Source organism: Thalia democratica, chromosome 4 (assembly GCF_965202585.1).
Source record: "Thalia democratica chromosome 4, ktThaDemo2.hap1.1, whole genome shotgun sequence".
NCBI lineage: Eukaryota > Metazoa > Chordata > Thaliacea > Salpida > Salpidae > Thalia > Thalia democratica.
In genome coordinates this window covers 62,318,775-62,338,507 of record NC_139168.1, presented here as the reverse complement: position 1 = coordinate 62,338,507, position 19,733 = coordinate 62,318,775, and the positions used below count along the sequence as shown (strand labels likewise).

Sequence of the window (19,733 nt, the reverse complement as noted above, 5' to 3'; positions counted from 1 at the left end):
GTTTTTAGATGAGCTTTGGCAATAACACTTTGATTTAATAAACGAATATTTAATACTTTTGAAAAGCTGTAATTGTTATATAAAGCATAGACTTTTTTAATATATTTAAGTTACGCTTGTTCTATTCAGTTACTTGTTATAACTTTAAAATTGCTTATTAAGCAAATACACTTTGTTAGCCTTAATAAAGTTTCCTTATTTTTGACTACACAGTTGCAAGTTTTAATTGCAACAATTAAAACTAACAAATATCATTAATTAACAAATAATACATTGTGAGGTTTGTTTTAAAATAGCTAATTAAAAGGTAAAGTTTATCTAGATTCTAGAGCAAGGTTTCCCAAAGTGGGCGATATAGCCCCCCTGGGGGCGATTTTAGTAAGTCGGGGGGGCGATAATTAGTAAGGGGGCGAAAGGGTGGGCGATAACTAGTAAGGGGGCGAAAACGGGGCGATTTTAAAATTTTTGGCTGTCATAAAATATTTACATTTTATCTTGCTATTTTACTAATTTTAGCTAGCTTTTAAATATTTGACCCCGAGGTAAAACTTAAACAAAAAAGTTTATTTGGTTTATGCAAAATATAGGGAAAAACAATCAAGTGCTTATGACTCCTACTTTCAAGTAAAATACATATTTTCATTCACATATTTTTTTATCTAACAATTACATAGATCATAAACGATCGGAGTCCCTCTCACCATTTTATAACCTTACATAAATGTTATTTGGGAACATAAATGGTTTGTAAAAATCTATGTTATCTATTATTAATTATCACCTCATGGTGATAGTTAATAATAGATAAAATAGATTTAGGCAGAAAAAAACCTATAAAAATCTGGAACTTTTAACAATTTTAGCATATTAAGTAGTAAAATTTTGATTTGATACGTAAAAGCTATCATATAGATAAAAGTATATTCGAGGCAGATTTTTTTAAACTAACCAACTTAGAGGAAACTTTCTCAGACTTACAAACTGACCTTGAACTTGAAGTAAATTTTTCCAGAGAAAGATATGAAAGCTTTTTGACTCAACAAAAACTAAGACAAAAGTGTCCAATCATTTGAGAGGAATTTAGATTGTTGTTTACAGTTTTTTTTTCAAGCTATGTTGTTGAGAAAGCTTTCAGTTCAATTATCAATACCTTGAGCAAAAGATCTAATCTAGATATTTGTAAAGGGGGTAAATTAAGGCTTTATTTTACTAATTAATAATCAGATTAGAAAACCTTGCAAGCAGTCATGAACCTCATCCTTCACATTATATTAGACATTAATTTATGAAAGTTTGTTTTTTTATTTGATCTTTTAAAATACTTGGTATTAAACTGGTTTTTATTGTAATTAAGTAGTCTTTTTATAATAACAATTTTATTAAGTTATTTATACTACAACAGACTTGCATACTGCCTAATAAATATTTATTACTGTAGACTTCCTCTTGAGTTTGCACTTTTTACCCAAAAAGAAGTGCAAATTTATATTTTCTTAAATTTACCTTAAACAAAGTCTATTAATAACTAAGTATCAATAAAATAAAAAATATTTAATAGCTTATATAGATCTTTTTTTAATAAATGTTTGTTTTATATTTTAGTGGATTTCATGTTTAATCATAACATTATTGCATATAACATATTTAAATTTGTCATTTTGTAAAAAAAATGGTAATAACCTTTTGAGTTTGAACTTTTTGATTTTATTCAAAGTACGAACTCAAGCGGAAGTCTACTGCATTTATTACACGGTTTATGTATTAATATTAGTAATAGTTTTATATTGACCTAGTTAATTATGTAGTTTATATTTGTCTTTTTACATTACACTAAATGTTTTTATAGCATATTTGTTAAAATATTTGTTTGAAAGACATTTATTTGACATATTTTTTTTATTACTCGCTTAATATGTATAAATAAAAAAATCTTGATAACCCTTAAATTTTTATTTCCAAAAAGTTTTTTTTTTGGTTTTAAAAGAGTTTAGTTTTGAAATGTCTTTAAATTTTTCATTTAAAAGATTCTTAAACTCAATTTTTTTTTAACTTGATTTACTATTGTTAAAAATCTGTACATTAAGGAATTTTAAACTATTAATACAACTGTTTTTTGTTTAAACTTAGTTCAAAATTTATTAGCAATTAGAATGTGTTGTTTATTTTAATAGTTTAACACTAGCTTTTAGTTTTTCACTATTTTCTTCTGGTAAATTATTGTAGGCTAACAACTAGAGAAAAATAAATTTAAACAGTATTAAATAAGCCATCAAAAAGACTGCTACAGCTACAAAACAAAATTTTAACCTAGATAAAAGTTTTTTTTTAATTGATTATTTTCTGTTCACAGAACTACCTTTAACACATTTGATTTGATTTTGAACTTAAATTAAGAAAAGAAGATTGTTAGTATTAAGGTTTAGTTTCCTAAAGGTTATTCCAAGTCAAGTACTATTTCATGGTATTCTACTACGAAACATATAGTTTAAAAAGTTTAAAATTAAATTTTTTAACTTTACAACTAACTTGCTTATAATATATCTTAGCATTAAATAATAATTTTACTGCATTAACTGAAGCTGTTGATGAAACCACTATTCATGTGAGATAATCAACAAGTCGGTCAAACTTTCTCAAACTAGATCAGAAATTATGTTTTAATATTTATATTTTTATGTGTAAAATAAACTGTTCATTCTTTTATAGTTTTTTATTCTCTGGTATAGTAGTTTTATAATATGCCTATTTATAAATTAATTGAAGTAGTTTGTGCGGCTTAAATAAGTTACTTAGTATTACCTTCTAAATGTCCGAAATTCGTTATATGAGAGATTATTATAATGTCAGGTTTCAGTTAAGATTTCAAATGGGCAACGTACGGTCCAGATCCACTCAAATTTTGCCCCGCTTAGTAACTTGAAATCTACTTGTGCAAAATAAATAAAATTTAGATTTTTAATAATTAATATTTAAAATATGCTTTTAACTTAGTTTTCATTTCGAAATTGTATTCCCTAGATTACAATAATACTAAATCATTTTATTACAATTTTGCTCGAGTTTTTAAATTTTCTTAAATGTTCTTTTTTCAAATTATGCAGCCCGCAATTACATTTTTTAACGAGTTGAAACTAGAAAATATATTTTAGTAAATACGAATTGCTGATTAAAGTTGTCCACCACTGACCTAAAAGTTTCATTAGTTTGAAAACAATTCATACTTGAACAGAACTGATTACAGAATACATAAGACTTTTTAATAATTAAGTATTTTAATACACTTTACTGGGCTTATCTGAAAATAACTGTAAATTATTTTCTCAAGCCCTGTGAACTACTTTGAACACAGCCCAAAAGTGCTTGCATAAAAAGTACCATAATTAATTACATTTCGAACACAACTTTTCTGGCTCAAAAGTTTGTACTCAAGAGAAAAAATACTTTGTTAAAGTCGTAGGGGGCGATTTTTTTTCAAATTTCTGAAAAGGGGGCGATTTAGTAAATGAGTTTGGGAAACCCTGTTCTAGAGGTAGTGTAGTCGTACATAACGAACAAACGGATTATGTCAAATTGTGATCATTTTACACTAAACCTGTTCGCACTTGGAAGACAGACCAATTCGGCAATTTTTCGCTCTTAAACACAATATACCAGAATTATCCATAATCTGTTATATTTTTTTTGTGCGTAATTTTTTGTTTAAATTTATTAAAGCTCATATTTTATTTCCATTAATTTAGAAATTATTGCTTGCATTTCAACTTTCAGGATATAAACAAGTTCTACATCTCATAAATAATTTTATTTCTTTCTTTAAGTTTTAAATCCTACTTATTTCAAGTCTGGTGTGAGATGTACTAGAATCCCTAATCTAATAATTCTTTTGTTACCGTGTTAATAATACTTTCATTCTTCAGGTATGGTGCAATTTTATTTTTAACTGCCCTAGTATAGATGCACGACTTAATCAACAAAATAAACAAATGCTTATACTAACTCTTTAACTCACTTGGTATTTGACGAAACTTTCTCTTGTAAAGTATGATCAAACACAATCTTTTTTTTTCAACTTTTTATCATTGCACACAATGGTTACTAAAGTATTGTCATGTTAGCCGTATGTTCAAAATTTAACGTATGCTTTTGAGCAAAGCCTTTATTTTCTTTGCAGATGGTCAATCACTACTCACAAAAGTTATTATTCTGATCCTTTTATTTGCATTATGATTGCACGCAAAGAAAAGAAAAAAACAAAAATAAAGTCGTTTACTCTCATGACAAATCATTTTAACAAACTCTATAAGGCATTTTATCACAAAACTTCCATTAGTGTTGAGCTTGTTGTTTAGTAAAACTAGTTTTGCTAATTAACTTAGTTGTTTTATTTTTCGTTTCGGATTTATAATTGAATTATAAGTCTAACTAAATTTAAAAGAACTTTATCTAAGCAATTTATAACTTCGTACTTCTGTTTTTTTTAAATAAACTTGTAGTGACATGACCACCTAGTACTTTTTATTTGTCGCATTTAGTACTGGCATTTACTTTCAAAACTGTTAAATTTAAAATTTTTTTTTTGCAGTAGTATAAAATTAAGCTATATTATTTTGTTGAGTGATTGTTTTGTTTAGAATTGTATATATCGTTTGATGTATAGTAGAGCTATTTAGTATATTTTACATTGTTAAAAGAAAGTTACGACTAGTAGTAATACAACAGGCTTGTTCTATAATATTGTTAACAAATTCCATTTTAGATCAATTTTGTTTATCAATACATACCTGATTATCTGCTTCAAGTAGTAAAATTTAGTCGTATGCGCTGAAAAAATTTAACTGAAGACCAATGTTGGTATTACACCAGGTAGTTAGACCAAATTTTTGAGCGCTTTTTTATCGTTCAATAAACAATATTACTTCTCGCAACTTTTTGTTTAAGCACATCAAATACTGTCCTTTTATAAACTCAGTCTGAGTAATTTATATACTACATTGAATATAAACTTTATGCTATATTATCATGTTTAAAAACTGTTATTTTTATTAGAAAGCACGGTTTTTACTCTAGTATTTTTTGTGAAAGGGGGCTTAGTTGTTTTTTTATACATTAATATATTTCTAATTCTGCAAGTACCATTACTAAAAACTTTGATTTAAAACAAAAAAACATAAAAAGTATTCAAATGTTACAAAAACATAACCTAAATGTTTTACTCTCTTATTGGCCATACATCGCTGTTAATTTAGGACGAAATAAAACATACCAACATCAGAAAGAATATAGTCTGATTTACAACAACAAAAAGCACTTAAAATAATTGCTGAAAATAAAAGATCGCAAATTAATAAACTTATAACTCAACAGTTACATTCAAAGTATTTACAACTAGATTTAAACCGCAAAAAATGCTAAATAGCTTAAAGTATAAAATCAGTACTGCTTACAGAATTTGTGCTATATTCGTCGTTTCTAATACTAATATGCAACAAAGTAGAAATTTTAGATGTTTAGTGTTAGGTAAAATTATATTAAGAAAATGAAGTTTAAGCTTTACTTTTAAAATTTAGATATATTTTTAACTTTGTCAAACTAATTGTTAATATTTTTCTATTTCACTTTGTTTATGTAATTCGGTTCGCTGATTAAAAGCTTCTTAGGTATAAAATAAAATTAATAGAAGAATAAGTGGCGTCTGTTCTACATTCGTCTCTGTCCAAAACAACTATGTACATATATTGTTTATTGAACGATAAAATAAAAGCATTCAATAAAATAAGGACATTTCGCTAATCGAGTCGTACACTACATACTTTTAAAATCTATTAGGTAATAGATTTCTATTAGGTAAATAATAATAACTTAATTTTAAAATTTAAAGTTTAAAAGTAAACCTCAACAAATAAAAAAAAACGATTAAAGAAAAGAAATAAAATTCTAACGAAATTAACTAAGCAATATTTTTACTTAGAGTGTTTTATTTAAAATGTAAACAAAAACTTTTTTAAAAACATACAAATGAAAGTAAAGTCTGAACCTAAAACTTTAAAAAACTAAAGTATTTTTGTAGAAAACACTTTTAGACATATAGAAAATAATTTTAAATAATTTACAAAACGAAATAGACAATCCTAGTAGCAAAATTAAAATACTTGGAAGATTGGTTTCAACTTCTTTAAAGAAGGTAAAACTAAAATAAACTTGAACAATTTTCAGTTAAAATTTATCAGTATCTAATGCTAACAGTTTAACTATTAATTCTTTTTTAATAGTCTGATTGAGAAAGTTAATGAACAAAAAAAAAAAAACTTTTCAATAATCTAAATTTAAAATATATTTAGTTTCACATTTAAAACAAGTAAGTCTAATGAATTTTAAAACGTAAAAAGTGCAAGTATTATAACAAAGTTAATGTATGATAAAACAAATTCTCAAAAAAATCACACAATTCTAAAACAAAACTTAAAAAATCTAACATTTAAACAATTATTCTAATATAACATCTAAAAGGGAATCAAGTATGTCATACGGATTACTGCATAATGAACTATTATTCATCTGAAATTTTGTAGCTTGTTTGTTTAGATACATTTAGATAAAAATTTTTTTTATAATCAACTAATTTTTTAAAGTCTATGTACCAAATTAATGAGTTTTATCTATAAAAGTCTGGGTAGGGTTTATGAAAATTAAGGAAAAGCTTAGTTTTGAAGCTATCTATAATTTTATGTTGAATTATGCTTAAAATAGACAAAAGTATAAGATGTTTGAATAAGTACCGTTTTTTGAAAAACATTTTGAACGTTTAGCTCTAATCTATTTTATTTTCATAAGTAAAAGCTAAATATTATCTGGTCGTTGTTTAATTTTTTTTACTTATAAAGATTTTCTAATTTTTAGACTTGAAAATTGTTAAACTTTAATTTTGTTTTATTTTACTAAACCAAATCAAATAGTTGGAAACATGCTTGAAAATACTTCTAGTTTTAATTTTTAAGATTTTTCAAAACAAAAACTCTTCGAAACTTTTAATAAAATTAAATTGTAGCATTATTTTGAGTAATCAAGCTATGATTAGGATTGTAAAATCAATTTGTTTTTAGGTTATATTTTCTTACTGTATTAGTTGTGTTGAATTATATATTTTTTTTATTATATCTTTAAACAAATAAATCAAACTATCTTAACTTTTAAACTTACATAATGTAAACAATCATATAAAACAATTTTTGTTAGGTATGATAACTTTAAACAATAAAAAAAGAAGTTTTTTAAACTAAAAACAACTTATAAATCTGATCGTTTTTTCAAGTCTAAAACTAGTTTTTCATAATTTTTACGTTGGCGGCAAGGAAAAACAACACTTGGTCACTTCTATTCGAATTTCATTCATTTTAATTACACAAACAAACGCAATATTGCAATTGTGGCGGTCAGCAGCTTCTATTTATTATTTATGAGCTCGCAATGTTTCACTGCAGTATTTCTTTTGTTCCGTTCTGTTCACACGCACTGTATATGGAACACCGGAAACTGCAAAGTGAAAGTTTCAAAACATCCTTTTTACCCCGCTAATCCTCTACGTTCCGCGCTAAAAGTGATGAAGCGTTTTGTAACGTCATAAAGCCGTTTTAAATTGAAATGGTATCCCTTTCTGGACAAAACTGCACCTGGTATTGAAAACTACAAATAAAGTTGCTTTAGTTTTAGTGTTAAACAGTCTCTAACTTAGCGACGTTATTAAGGTAACAAAATAATTAAAAAATATATAAAATCAAGTGTATCGCTTTTCTTGTAATCTAAGTTAATCATTAATCGGCAAAACAGAAACAAATTTATATGTTTATGTTCAAAATACACGAGCTAATTTGTTGCAGTTTTGAATCAATAATTTCGTTTCATGTTCAATCAAAGTCTGCGTCGTGAAAAGAAGTTAATCGAAAAACTTTCGATTTTTCAAGCTTCAAAACGTTCAATATAATTAAAGTCTTACCCTCGTTTTAAACAATAAAATTAATCAAATTAAAGTTTAATTTAACTCAATTTTGCAGAAAACAACTTAACACGCGGGTAATTCCAGGTTTTAAAATATTAAAATCCGAAGTTTTTCTACTCTAGAAAACCTTGTAAAACGAGGTTAAACCTTTAATTATTTTAAAAACATTATAAATCGCAAAGAATTACACATCACTGCGAAAAAAAATCCTCGAAAAGTAACTCATCTCAAATTCAAAGAGTTGTGAGAGAAGAGAGAAAAAACAAGCTCGTTTTGGAAGAAGCCGTTTGTTTTAAAAGCTAAACTTTTATTTCCATTTGCGTTCTCAACATCTAAGCACAATGTCTTTCAACTCTAAATACAAAAGCACAGGCGAGCAAGACCAGTACATGGACTCGCTGGTCGTCAAAAACCAAAACAGTGAGAAAAACCCCCGGCAACAAGAGTCTTTGAGGCGCCAACAAAGTTCCCGACCGAAAAAAGACAGCAGCGTGTCGTGGGGAATACCCTTGATAGCTGTGTTGATTTCGGGAATTTCCCTAAGCGGGTGCGTGTTTCTCTACTTCAACGCGAGGGCCCTTCAAACGGAAGTGAACCAGCTGAAGGCCGTTCTGGTGGGAAGGAGCGCTCAGGCGGTCCGGGACTCGAACCAGACCGGACTGTTGAGCAGGTTCGACCGGGCCACGGCCAGGATCGACCAGCAGATGGCGGAGTTGAGCAAGTGGGCGAACTTTTCAGGTTGCGTGCCCGGTAGCGACTTTGTGACAGGGTGAGCTTGATTTTTTTATTGCATTATGAGTATTCTGTGTTAAAAATAAAATTAATATAGTAATAAAAATATTAAAATATAAATTAAAATCATTAAAAATAATAATGTTAAAAATTTTAGTTTAAGTAGTTGGTCGACCGGTTCTTTTTTTTAATTGTTTTCATCTTTGAGTTTAGATTTGTTTTAAATGATGATCAAAAGAAATATCACAAACAGTGTAAAATTCTAATATTAGTTTTTTTATAGACTAAATATCTGTAATGATTGTAAGTTTATTTGCAGTTTAATTTGTTTTAGAAAACAAATATATGTTATAAAACAATGTAATTTCATAGACAATACTACAAAGAATGCTGCGATTAAAGTTTTTCAGTAAACAAAACTGCTATATGCTTATAATATAAAGATTTAAAATAGAATCAGCTGTAAGAAAATTATTTATATGTTTTTGCATACGCTATAAAATTCAATTAAAACCAAAAGAAGTTGGTTAAATGATTTATTCTAATTATAGGTGTTTTTTTTTTGTTTTTTTTTAACTAAAATAAAACTATAGGCGGTTTATATATTTGTATATTTTTACGTTTTGTTTATTAAACGATTTTAAACAGACTAAATGTTTTATCAAAACTTTATGTTCGAAAATTGTATTAATTCTCGTTTATGTTTTATTGGAAATAGTTTTTAGGCTAAAAGTTTTGTTTGAAGTCATAGCATTATAAGTGGTTGTCTTTCTAGACCTTACATTTTGTTTTGTTTTTGATGATTTTTTATGTAGTTTTAAAAATCCCGAGAAAATAACAAGCATTTGTGGTGTGATTAAAGAGTATTAAAATTGATTTCTCATTTACATAATTTAACAGAAAGATGTCCTTTTTATTATATTTAATTAGATTTAACGGTATAAATGTTCGCTAAAAGATTTAAAATTACCCATTGGTTTGGTAATAACAGTTTAATTGGTATTTTATGAGTGCTCGTAGAAAATTTTGTTGATTAGAAAACAAGAAAGCAGCACAACATAGATGGACAGAAAAGCTTGAAATCAATTTGTTATGTAAAAACAGTTTCTGTTGTAAAAAGTTTTCTTTTGCTTTTAATGAATTTTGTTAATTTAGAATTTACATTCAGTAGAGTTTTTAACATGTTACAAGCCAAGTCTGTTTTAAAGTTTAATCATAATGAAGCTTTTTGAAAATCAAGTGTGGTCAAACTTAAAATTAAACTTATTAAAAATTTTGAGAAAACGTTTTACAAAGTTATTTTAAATGTGTGAGTTCCTTTTAATCATTACTAGTAACTTTACTATATTGTATAAAGCAAAAGAAAAATATTTTACATATGTTTTAGATTTAATTCTTTATATAAATAACTTGTATAAAAATAAGTAATAAATCAAAACATTAACACAAGAGAACAAATAAAAATAGACTTTTCTAATTGGTAAATAAACATAGATTATTTAAATTATATTCGTGAGTAAAAAGATTATATAACTAAAACAAAACTGATTGCTTTTGATACAGTTCGTTATAAAACATTGAAATCAGCATATTTTGTCTAAATCAATGTTTTACAACCTAAATTTAAATTCAATTTTTAAAAATTTATCCAAGTTTTCATGTAAAAAAGTTATTAAAAATTTAAGTATTTTCATTAAACACTAGTTTCGTAAACATTTATTCAAGCTAAATTTTTTCAAGTCTGCTTAGAAAACTTCACTCCTTTTAAATATTAATGAAGGTAGTTAAACTAAAAACAAAGTGATTGAAAAAAGTATTTACGAAAACTAAAAATAGGTGATGTTTATATGCTAGCCGTAAAATAACCTTTGAATTTGTTTGTTTTCACTTTGTCCTGAACTAAATATTAAATTTAAACATCAGGGATGAAATTATTTTTCAGCAATATGCTTGTTCAATTTTTTTTTTGTGTTTTTAGTCGTTTTAATAGTCACATGAAATTGGCATTACGAATAATCATTGATGAAACTTTAAACAATTAAAGAAAGGCTTAAAGAAAGCATAAATTATGTATAGAAGTACGAAAACGTATTTTATTAATTTTTAACTAGTATTATTTAAACGAGCATTGTAGGCTTTTTGTGTTTTTGTGATTGAAAAAATGCAATGAAAAAGATAAAGCAACATGTGTGTAAAATTAATGAAGCTAATTTATGTATCGTAAATGAAATTTTCATTTAAGAACTTCTAACTGTTTGCCCCCATAGTTTATTTGTTTTACAACAGATGACTTTTTTTATGTAATCTAAGATTTGTTTTAATAATAATTTATCTTAAATAAAAGTTATTACTTTTATCCTTTTAGAAAGTTGATACGTTAAACTTAAGCTATGCTATAAATTATTCTTACAATTAGTTTAAAAAAAAGGAATAGTTATATTCTATAAGTTTTGAACATATTTAAATTTAGTCCCATACTATAGCTTCTAAAAACTTTTTAACAAACTTAATACTACCAAAGAAATTTATGGTTTTTCAAGTGTATGTTTTTTTTCTTAGTTTTTGTTATTTGCAAATATGCTATAAGACACTTTATTGCTGAACTGACAAGGTTTTATTAAATCTCTAAATGAAAAACAGTACAGATTTCTTTGCCTTGATTTTTTTTAAATATTTGAACTAGTTTTTAATTTTTTAAACGTTTATTAAAAAAAAAATTTCGGCAAATAAACTATTTATTTGTTTACAACTTCACAATTGTTACGACTTAATTTCTTTTTACTTTAAATGGAATCCAAAAATTTTACACATGAACAATAACTTTCAAAATGTTTTTTTTTCCACTTTTAATGTCTTTTACGCAGACATACAAATCAAATTATGAACGAAAAATCGGAAAACTCTGTTAAAATCGATGTAGTAAACTGTGAATTATTTCTTAAACAGGCAGCAAATTAACAGCTACAAAAAAGGTGGAAAAATACTTAACTTTATTAGAAGTGATCCTATTAAAAACTTTTTTGTAGAGTTTTGCATGCTTAATTATTAACGAACAAAAACAAGGTGATGTTTTAAAGGCTTACAGCTTCAAAAAACAAATGCTTTTTGTATTGCCCATAAAGAGTAAAAACTTTCAAACCATTTTTTCCTGTTTAAACTTTTCACTCAAAGTGGTGATTTATCATTGTAAAGTATTAATATTTAAAGCAAAGCTCACTCTATTTAAAAAATAACAACTTTTCGGTATAAAGTTAAAAAGCAATACATTTTATATATTTATAGAAGTGTTAGTTTTTTTTTCTTAATTTGTTTTTTTTTGTCAGTTTGTTAAAAAGTTTAGATAAGTACTATTTTCCAAACAGAAAACAAAAATTCAAAAAAAAGTTCTAAACTAACCTAACTTATAAGCTAGAAAATGATAATGCTTATTCATAGTTACTAAAAAATAAAACCTAAAGAGTTTATGAACATGATATCTTTTAGAAGCTTTAGTGTAATATAATAATCAATTAAGTTATGGTATCTACATTACTTTTTTATAGCTTTTAAAAAATCTTTTATTGGGTCTTATTTCAAAGCATTTTTTGAAAATAGGTCATCATGCTATCGCTTTGTGCCAAGAAAATTAGAATTTTGGGTAGCTGATGAGTTTTGTGTTGCTCGCGGAGGTCATCTAGCGGACATTTCAGATGAAAATGTTTGGAACTCAACTATAAAATTATTGTACATCAGGGGCGTTCAGTTGTTGTGGACCGGGATGTACAAGGTTGGTGAAATAAGGACAAAAATTTTTAAGCATGTATTGAAATTTCTAAACTTATTTATACAATCTGTAATGTTTTGTTAGGCTGAGCAAGTAAAGACATACTAAAAGTATTTGACTAAGATTTGTATGCAAAAACCTTGAAAACACCAACTTAACATTTTATTAAAAGGTATCTTTTTTACCTGACATGTAGTAAAACTGCACCTAGTCTACTTATTGTTTTTTTTTTTTTGAAAAATTATGACTAGCTTAATATCAAAAATAAGCTAAAACTTCACAAACTTCTAAGTTGTTTTTTTTTGAAAATACTTTTAAAGCTACAATATGGTTGAAGTTAACTAGATATTAAAAATTCTTTCAAGTTATCATCTTTACTTCCTAGACTTAGTTTCAATTTCAGTATTGTTAAACTAACTCTATATATACAAACACAGCTAGCAGTATCTTAATTTAGATGATAGTCTTATACGGGTTTTAAATAGTTAAAGTTTTTTTTTTTAAATATTTTTTTTAACATGAAATGAAAGAGTTTAGATACATCTATAAGTAGTACAGTAACTTGCCGCGTAGCTTTATCTGCCATATAATTTCACTTTATACAAAAGTTGCTTGGGTTCAACATTTAAAACTTTATTTACTTTTAGGTAGATTAAACTTAAGTAATACTACCTAAAACACGTTTTTAGGACAAAAAAAGTTTACATTCTCTTTTAACATTTTACGTTTTTCTATGGTTCGTTTAATAAAATGCTTTTTGAAGAGTGTGTATTTATTAACTACCACTTAATCTTATAACCAAAAATGTAAAACAAATAAAAAAAAATATAAAACTTTACTTTTAAACTTCGTGACTATATGAAAAATTACATATGCAAAAGTCTATAAAATTGCTTCAGTCAGTCTACTTAATTCTTAAATATAACTTTTTCAAACTTATAAATAACTTTAGCTACTCTTAAAAATTAAAACTACATCAGGAATATCTTAACTGTAAGTTTTCATTAAAAACATTATTTAACTTTAAAGTTTTTGTAATTAATTCAAATTATTGTAATAAAGTTTTGAAATTACAACTACTTACACAGATTAAAAATATTAAAATACATATGTATGTTTACTGTAAGCAAAAAAAGATGGTAATCTATAATTAATTTATCAACAGCATTAGATATATCATCAGTTTGTATAATGTTTTCATTGGTGTCTTTTTCTGAACCAATAGTATTTACTCTTTTAACTCTGTTTGTTGGACAAAAGCTTTCTTTTTCCAACTCTCCAAGATGTTCACCGTGGTAGTACAAAAAACTTTTATCACTTTTCAAACAAGAACTGCATTTTGTTTCGGATTTGCAAGACACCTTGCTTCCCAGCCCGAACCAACCGTGGTTAGTAGATTCACTTTTTACGCATTCACAAGAAACTCCCATCGTGTTTTGGTTGTCGATTCTGGCCGTTGTGTTCAAAAAAGTAAGTATCTCAACCCAATTACGAAGTGGGACTTTTCTCAAGTCAAAAAACTGTAGACTTTTTATTGCGTCAAAAACCTTTGTTGGTATAAATGATACTTCGTTGTTGGCCAAATTCAACATTTGTAGCTTTGGGAGTGATAGTATGTGTTTTATCGATTTCATGGTGTTGTTGTTTAAATAAAGCTTTTCAAGTTTGGGAAGTTCAAACGAACTTTCATCAATTTGTGATATTAAGTTGTTTTTAATAGACAGCACTGTTAGTTCAGGAAATTCACTGCTTGAAAACGTGCCTTTCATTATGTTTTCAATTTTATTGTTGTCTAACAGCAGACTTTTTATTTTTGGAAGGTTAGGAAAGCTATTACTATCAAGATGTGGTCCTATTAAGTTTTCGTTTAGACTCAAAAACTCTAAATTGTTCCACAGATTTTTATTTGAGTCCTCATAAGTTATTTCTGTCAAGCTGCATTTTTGAATTCTGATGAACTGTAAAGATGGAAAAATTTTGAAGTATTCAATATTAAGAGCTTGTGGAGTATATACAATATCTTCGTACAAAGCAGTTGTGGATTGAAAAGCAGTAATGTCGTCAAATTTTTCAGTTATTTCAGAGAAGATACTTTCTTTCAACGGGCAATCTACTGTAGTTTCAGCTGGGCAATAACAGCTTGTCGGTAGTCTATCACAGAAACTTGAAACCAAGTGAAAGAACCGGCATAGATACACTAAAATAATATATGCTTCTTTGCTTCGAAGCATTTTAAAAGAAAAGTTATTATTTTGTACACTGAAAATCAACAATCTAGGTGCTAGATTGTATTTATTCAAGCAAATTTTATAAAAAATGTTTTTACGAACAGCGTTTAACTATTGTTACGTAACTATTAAACATTTTTCGAATAAATTATAATCAAAATTATACACTACTCCAGAGGTTAGCAAACTGTTTGCCACTGGCTTCATTCAAATTTTATTTTAATTAATTTATTACAATTATCTTTAAAAAGTTAATTTTTTAGGATAATCGTTTTGAAACAATCTTTGAAACAAATTTTTTTATACAAAATATCCACTCAAAAAAATGTTTTCAGCAAATTTGGATCTTTATTTTTGGATTCTGCCGACCTTTGTGCTACACTACGACAATGTTAATAAATACAAATATTAATTCCTTAAGATTAGTTTCACATGCACAAATAGGAACTATTTCATATTGAAGTAACTTAAAGTTCGGCAGAATCCAAAAATAAAGTAGTAAATAAAACTAATCATTACAGTTTTACTTTTCAAAACTTTTTAATTTTCATAGTATACTATTTCCAAAATTACACGGTCTCCGAAATACTTTTTCTGGTAACTCTAGCCCACCGACTGAAAAAGTTGAACATTTTTGTTATGAATTATAACCATATAAAAACGTTATGACTGTTGTAGACTATATAAATAACTAGTATATATATTTACTGGTAAAGTATGGTGATTTTAAGTGCAACTGTTTAACTTTTAGGAAAAGTCAATAAAAAAGTGGCGCTACACAGACGGCAGCCCTGTGACTTTTACAAAATGGGACGAGTCGAACTTGTTTGATGACGGAGACAACTGTGCTTTCATTCGCTCTAATGAACCCTTCGATACGAAGTAACCTTTTATTGATTAGAATACTTCATCAGTCTTTTTCAATTGATCTTATTTTTTTGTAACTATAGTGCATTTGTTACTATAGTTATACAATCAACAAAAAACATCGGCGAAATTCAGCAGAGCAGAAGCCTGGACTTTCGTTTGCCGTGAGACAAGCTCAAGTTTAACAAAAGGCGTGATCAACCCTTTTGTTATAATTATACAATTGTTCTTTCCAAATCTTTAGTTTTACTTAATGAACTTTAAGCTTCTAATGCAAAATATAATTAAATCTAAAAAAAAACATTTAAAAGGTACAGAATGTACGACGGACGATGCTGGAAGCAATCCATGAACTTCATGTGCAAGTTCGTTATTCAGAACTAGAACAAAAAGAGTTTTGCTCTTCAGAAAAGAAACGGTTTTGAGTTGCGGATAGAACTTACCATATTGGATGTGACTAACGAATTTGGAATAGGTGTTGTTGTAACTTGTTTTTGCATAGGACAAACTAAACTTTATGAATGAGGCTGACACAACACGCGTTTTTGGATCTGTTTTGTTCTAGAAAATATAAAAATTATAAGAGTATCAACTGTTCCTGTTTGTGGTAACAGTATAAAAAAAACTTACTGGTAAAATGTTTCGTTTAAAGTTTTATTTTACCCAGGTATAATAGTGTTCAAACTGAAATGTAATCAGAATGAACTTGAATGAATTACTTTAAAACAGAAAAAATACGTGCACTGAAGCTTTTTCTTACACTAAATGTCTATGAAAATAAATGATTGCTACCTACAAACCTTGTTGTAAAATATAAATATATTTTAAAAATGAAGTGAAAATACGATGCATTATTTGAAAAAAAATTGTAGCAACTTTTTTCTATTTACATTTGCTAAACAAAACCTGACTTGAAACTTTTCATTTTATTCTTAGAGCAATTAGGAATTTAAATTAGATGCTTTGCTATCGAAGATAGTTTTATACCAATTTTAATTACTGTATTTACTTTAGATAAATAAAAACAAAACTTTAATATATTAATGTAGCAAATTTAAAAATTTTTTGACCATAGTACAGTGCTTCTGAAATGGGGTTCCGCGGAACCCTAGGGTTCCGCGACGCCTCTCAGGGGCTCCGTGAAGCCTTTTAAAATTAAAAAAAGACATTTGAAAGAAAAAAAAACATAAGTCATAAAACTTCAAAAAAAAATGGAACACTTAAAATGGAAAACATATATAATTATATCATTCATTGATCTGCTTAGTGTGTATCTAGCGGTAGGACTTTTAATGGTTATTTTAATGGGATAAAGCAGTTGAAGCTAAATGGATACATTGTTTTTACAAAGAGAAAATTTGGCAACAAAACATGTTCCTTCTTGTTTACAAGAAGTTCTCTTAGCGTCGATTAAAACTGTTAATTTTATAAAGAAAAGTGACACAAAGGCAAGATGTTTTAAAGACCTATGTGAAAGTTTAGATGCTGACTATCTGCGACTTCTTTATCACCATGAAGTTCGCTGGCTGTCGAAGAGACGGACACTGGTTCGTCTCGTTGAATTAAAGAAGCAGGTGTTCACCTTTCTTAAAGATGAAGGCTCAGAATTAGTAAAGTTCTTTGAAGATGATGTTTTTTCAGCCAGGCTAGATTATCTCACCAATATTTTTGAAAAATTGAACGCTTTGAACTTAAGCATGCAAGGGAAGCAAAATTCCACTTTTGTCATAACAGACAAAATTGAGGCGTTTAAAATTAGAATTAACTTTTGGAAGAAAAAGGTTAGCAATAGTAATTTTGCGATGTTTCACCGGTTTGATGAGGCCCATGAAAAATGCATAGAATTCAACGTCTCTGACGAAGTATACTGCCACCTTGATCTTTTGTCTATAAAGTTTCAACATTATTTTCCTGAAGATGTTCGCATCGGAAACTTATGGATTTTGAATCCTTTTATGTGTGATATTGCTTCAGAAGAAGTAAATCTTCTTACAGATACAGAAAAGAAATTGCTGCAACTATCTGAATATAGCAATTTAAAATTGAGTTTCAAAGGGAAGGAGCTTTTAGATTTTTTGATATGTGCAATTTCAGAGTGCCCCGTCTTAGCAAAGCGTCCAGTAAAATTTCATTTACCATTCACCACCACTTATCTTTGCGAGTCCGGCTTTTCGCATGTAACAAACATTGAAACGAAGCAAAGGAACTGTATGCTGACTCCAACCTTATCTGCCTGTCTCCGTCTCAGTCTATCCAAAATCCAGCCGCACATTGACATGCTTGTTGCTAAGAGACAAGTTCAAGTTTCGCACTAAATGTTTTTTATTTTTTTTTTGTTAGGCATCTTACCCGTTTTTTAAAGTAATCTGTGAATTCGATTAGATTCATGTTCATTTCGTTATTGTTTGTTGCTCTCATTTTGTTTTTATTATGCAAGGAAAGATTTTTATGACGTTGCAATTAATCATGTTTGTTTTCATTTATTTATTCTAGATTCGTAATGTTTTGTTGCCAAATTTTCTCTTTGTAAAAACAATGTATCCATTTAGCTTCAACTGCTTTATCCCATTAAAAGTCCTACCGCTAGATACACACTAAGCAGATCAATGAATGATATAATTATATATGTTTTCCATTTTAAGTGTTCCATTTTTTTTTGAAGTTTTATGACTTATGTTTTTTTTTTCTTTCAAATGTCTTTTTTTAATTTTAAAAGGCTTCACGGAGTCCCTGAGAGGCGTCGCGGAACCCTAGGGTTCCGCGGAACCCCATTTCAGAAGCACTGATCTATTGCCTCTGGCGCATTTCGAATTTGACTCGACTTAATATTATTACAATTGGTATGATTTCTAACAACGATATAGTTTTGCTAAAAAATTCGTTTTTTACTGAAATTCTTTTGTTTTTTGCAGCAAATATTACATTAAACATTTTATGTAAAATTAAATTAGTGGTTCCGCGGAAAAGTTAAACTTTGGAAAGGGGTTCCGCCACTAGAAAAAGGTTCAGAAGCACTGCCATAGTATATGTTCAAACAAACTGCTTGTTAAATTTCATAGTTCTTGAATTCTGTTGAATTTTAAAAGTTTTATTTAATAGTTTCTTAGACAAACAGATTAATTGTTAGATTTATTTAAAATAATTGTTTTAATTTGTCATATTAAACTGTAAATATTTTTGTATTTATAATTTGATATTAAAACAAAAACATACTTAAAAAGTGTAAAGACTAACATTTAAAATATGTACAATCAATAAAATATAATCTAACCAGGAGTAAATTTACCCCTGAGGGTAATTTTCCTTGTTTAAGGGGGTAAATTTTCTTTATTATAAGTTATGTAAACTAATTTTTATCGATTTTTTTTAATAAGTTGTATATAACTGATTTTTTACGTTAAACAAAATACTTAAATTTTATTATTTTTTGTATTTAATAAGCTTAAAGTTCAAAAAATCTAGTATTTTCCTCAAAATTTGAAACTATCTTGTATATTGGAGGTTAATTTGCTACTTACGTTCCATAAAGAGGTAAGTTTTAGAGTAAGCTTACAAAATGGGGCAAAAAACAAAGCTTAAAAACCGCTGATCTAGATCAAGACAAAAGTACTTTAACTAAGTAATAAATCGTATAATCAAACTCTCTCTTTGTTACACAGTTTGAGTTTTTTTTTACTTGGTTTGAGTTTAATTAATAAAAAATTTTCAAAAATTTCCTTGAAAACTAAAAAAAATATTACTTATCCGTACAATAATTATTGTTAATTAAATGCTCTGCTGCCAAGCACTGATCCATAGCATTTATACTTGCTGTATTCAGTTTATTATGTCTAACACCAATTTACGGTTCAATGTACTAAGGCTTAGCCATACATTTGTTTTTTTATTATTATTTTTTATACCTGGAAGCTTACCCAACGTAGGTTCTCTAATAGTAGCATTTATGTTTGTAAATAACAAAGCTCTTATCTTGTAACATCATCATATTTTACACTAGGTTTAGGATTAGTTTATGTGTAAACATTGTTTATTTCCAGCAAAATATTTTTTTTGTGATTCCTTTACAGTATAAATAACTCGTGTACTTTAAGTTAAGTAATAATCAGTGTTATTTATTCTGTATCAAAGTTATTGACTTTATTTGGTTAAT

The 19,733-nt window shown here is 27.3% G+C and overlaps 1 protein-coding gene across 1 annotated transcript; it reads left to right on the top strand.

Annotated features, from left to right (window-relative positions):
- The first annotated feature begins 8,334 nt into the window (after positions 1-8,334).
- Positions 8,335-15,967, top strand: LOC145833517 (lithostathine-2-like). Its single transcript, XM_082940689.1, has 4 exons — positions 8,335-8,762; positions 12,320-12,491; positions 15,468-15,598; positions 15,895-15,967. Exons 1-4 carry the CDS (start codon positions 8,335-8,337, stop codon positions 15,965-15,967), a joined length of 804 nt encoding a protein of 267 aa, XP_082796815.1.
- Positions 15,968-19,733: the final 3,766 nt, after the last annotated feature.

Coding starts and splice junctions, on each gene's coding strand:
- LOC145833517 (XM_082940689.1), top strand. CDS start 8,335: ATGTCTTTCAACTCTAAATACAAAAGCACAGGCGAGCAAGACCAGTAC. Junction 8,763..12,319: donor GGTAGCGACTTTGTGACAGG/GTGAGCTTGATT, acceptor TTTTGAAAATAG/GTCATCATGCTATCGCTTTG. Junction 15,599..15,894: donor AATGAACCCTTCGATACGAA/GTAACCTTTTAT, acceptor AACATTTAAAAG/GTACAGAATGTACGACGGAC.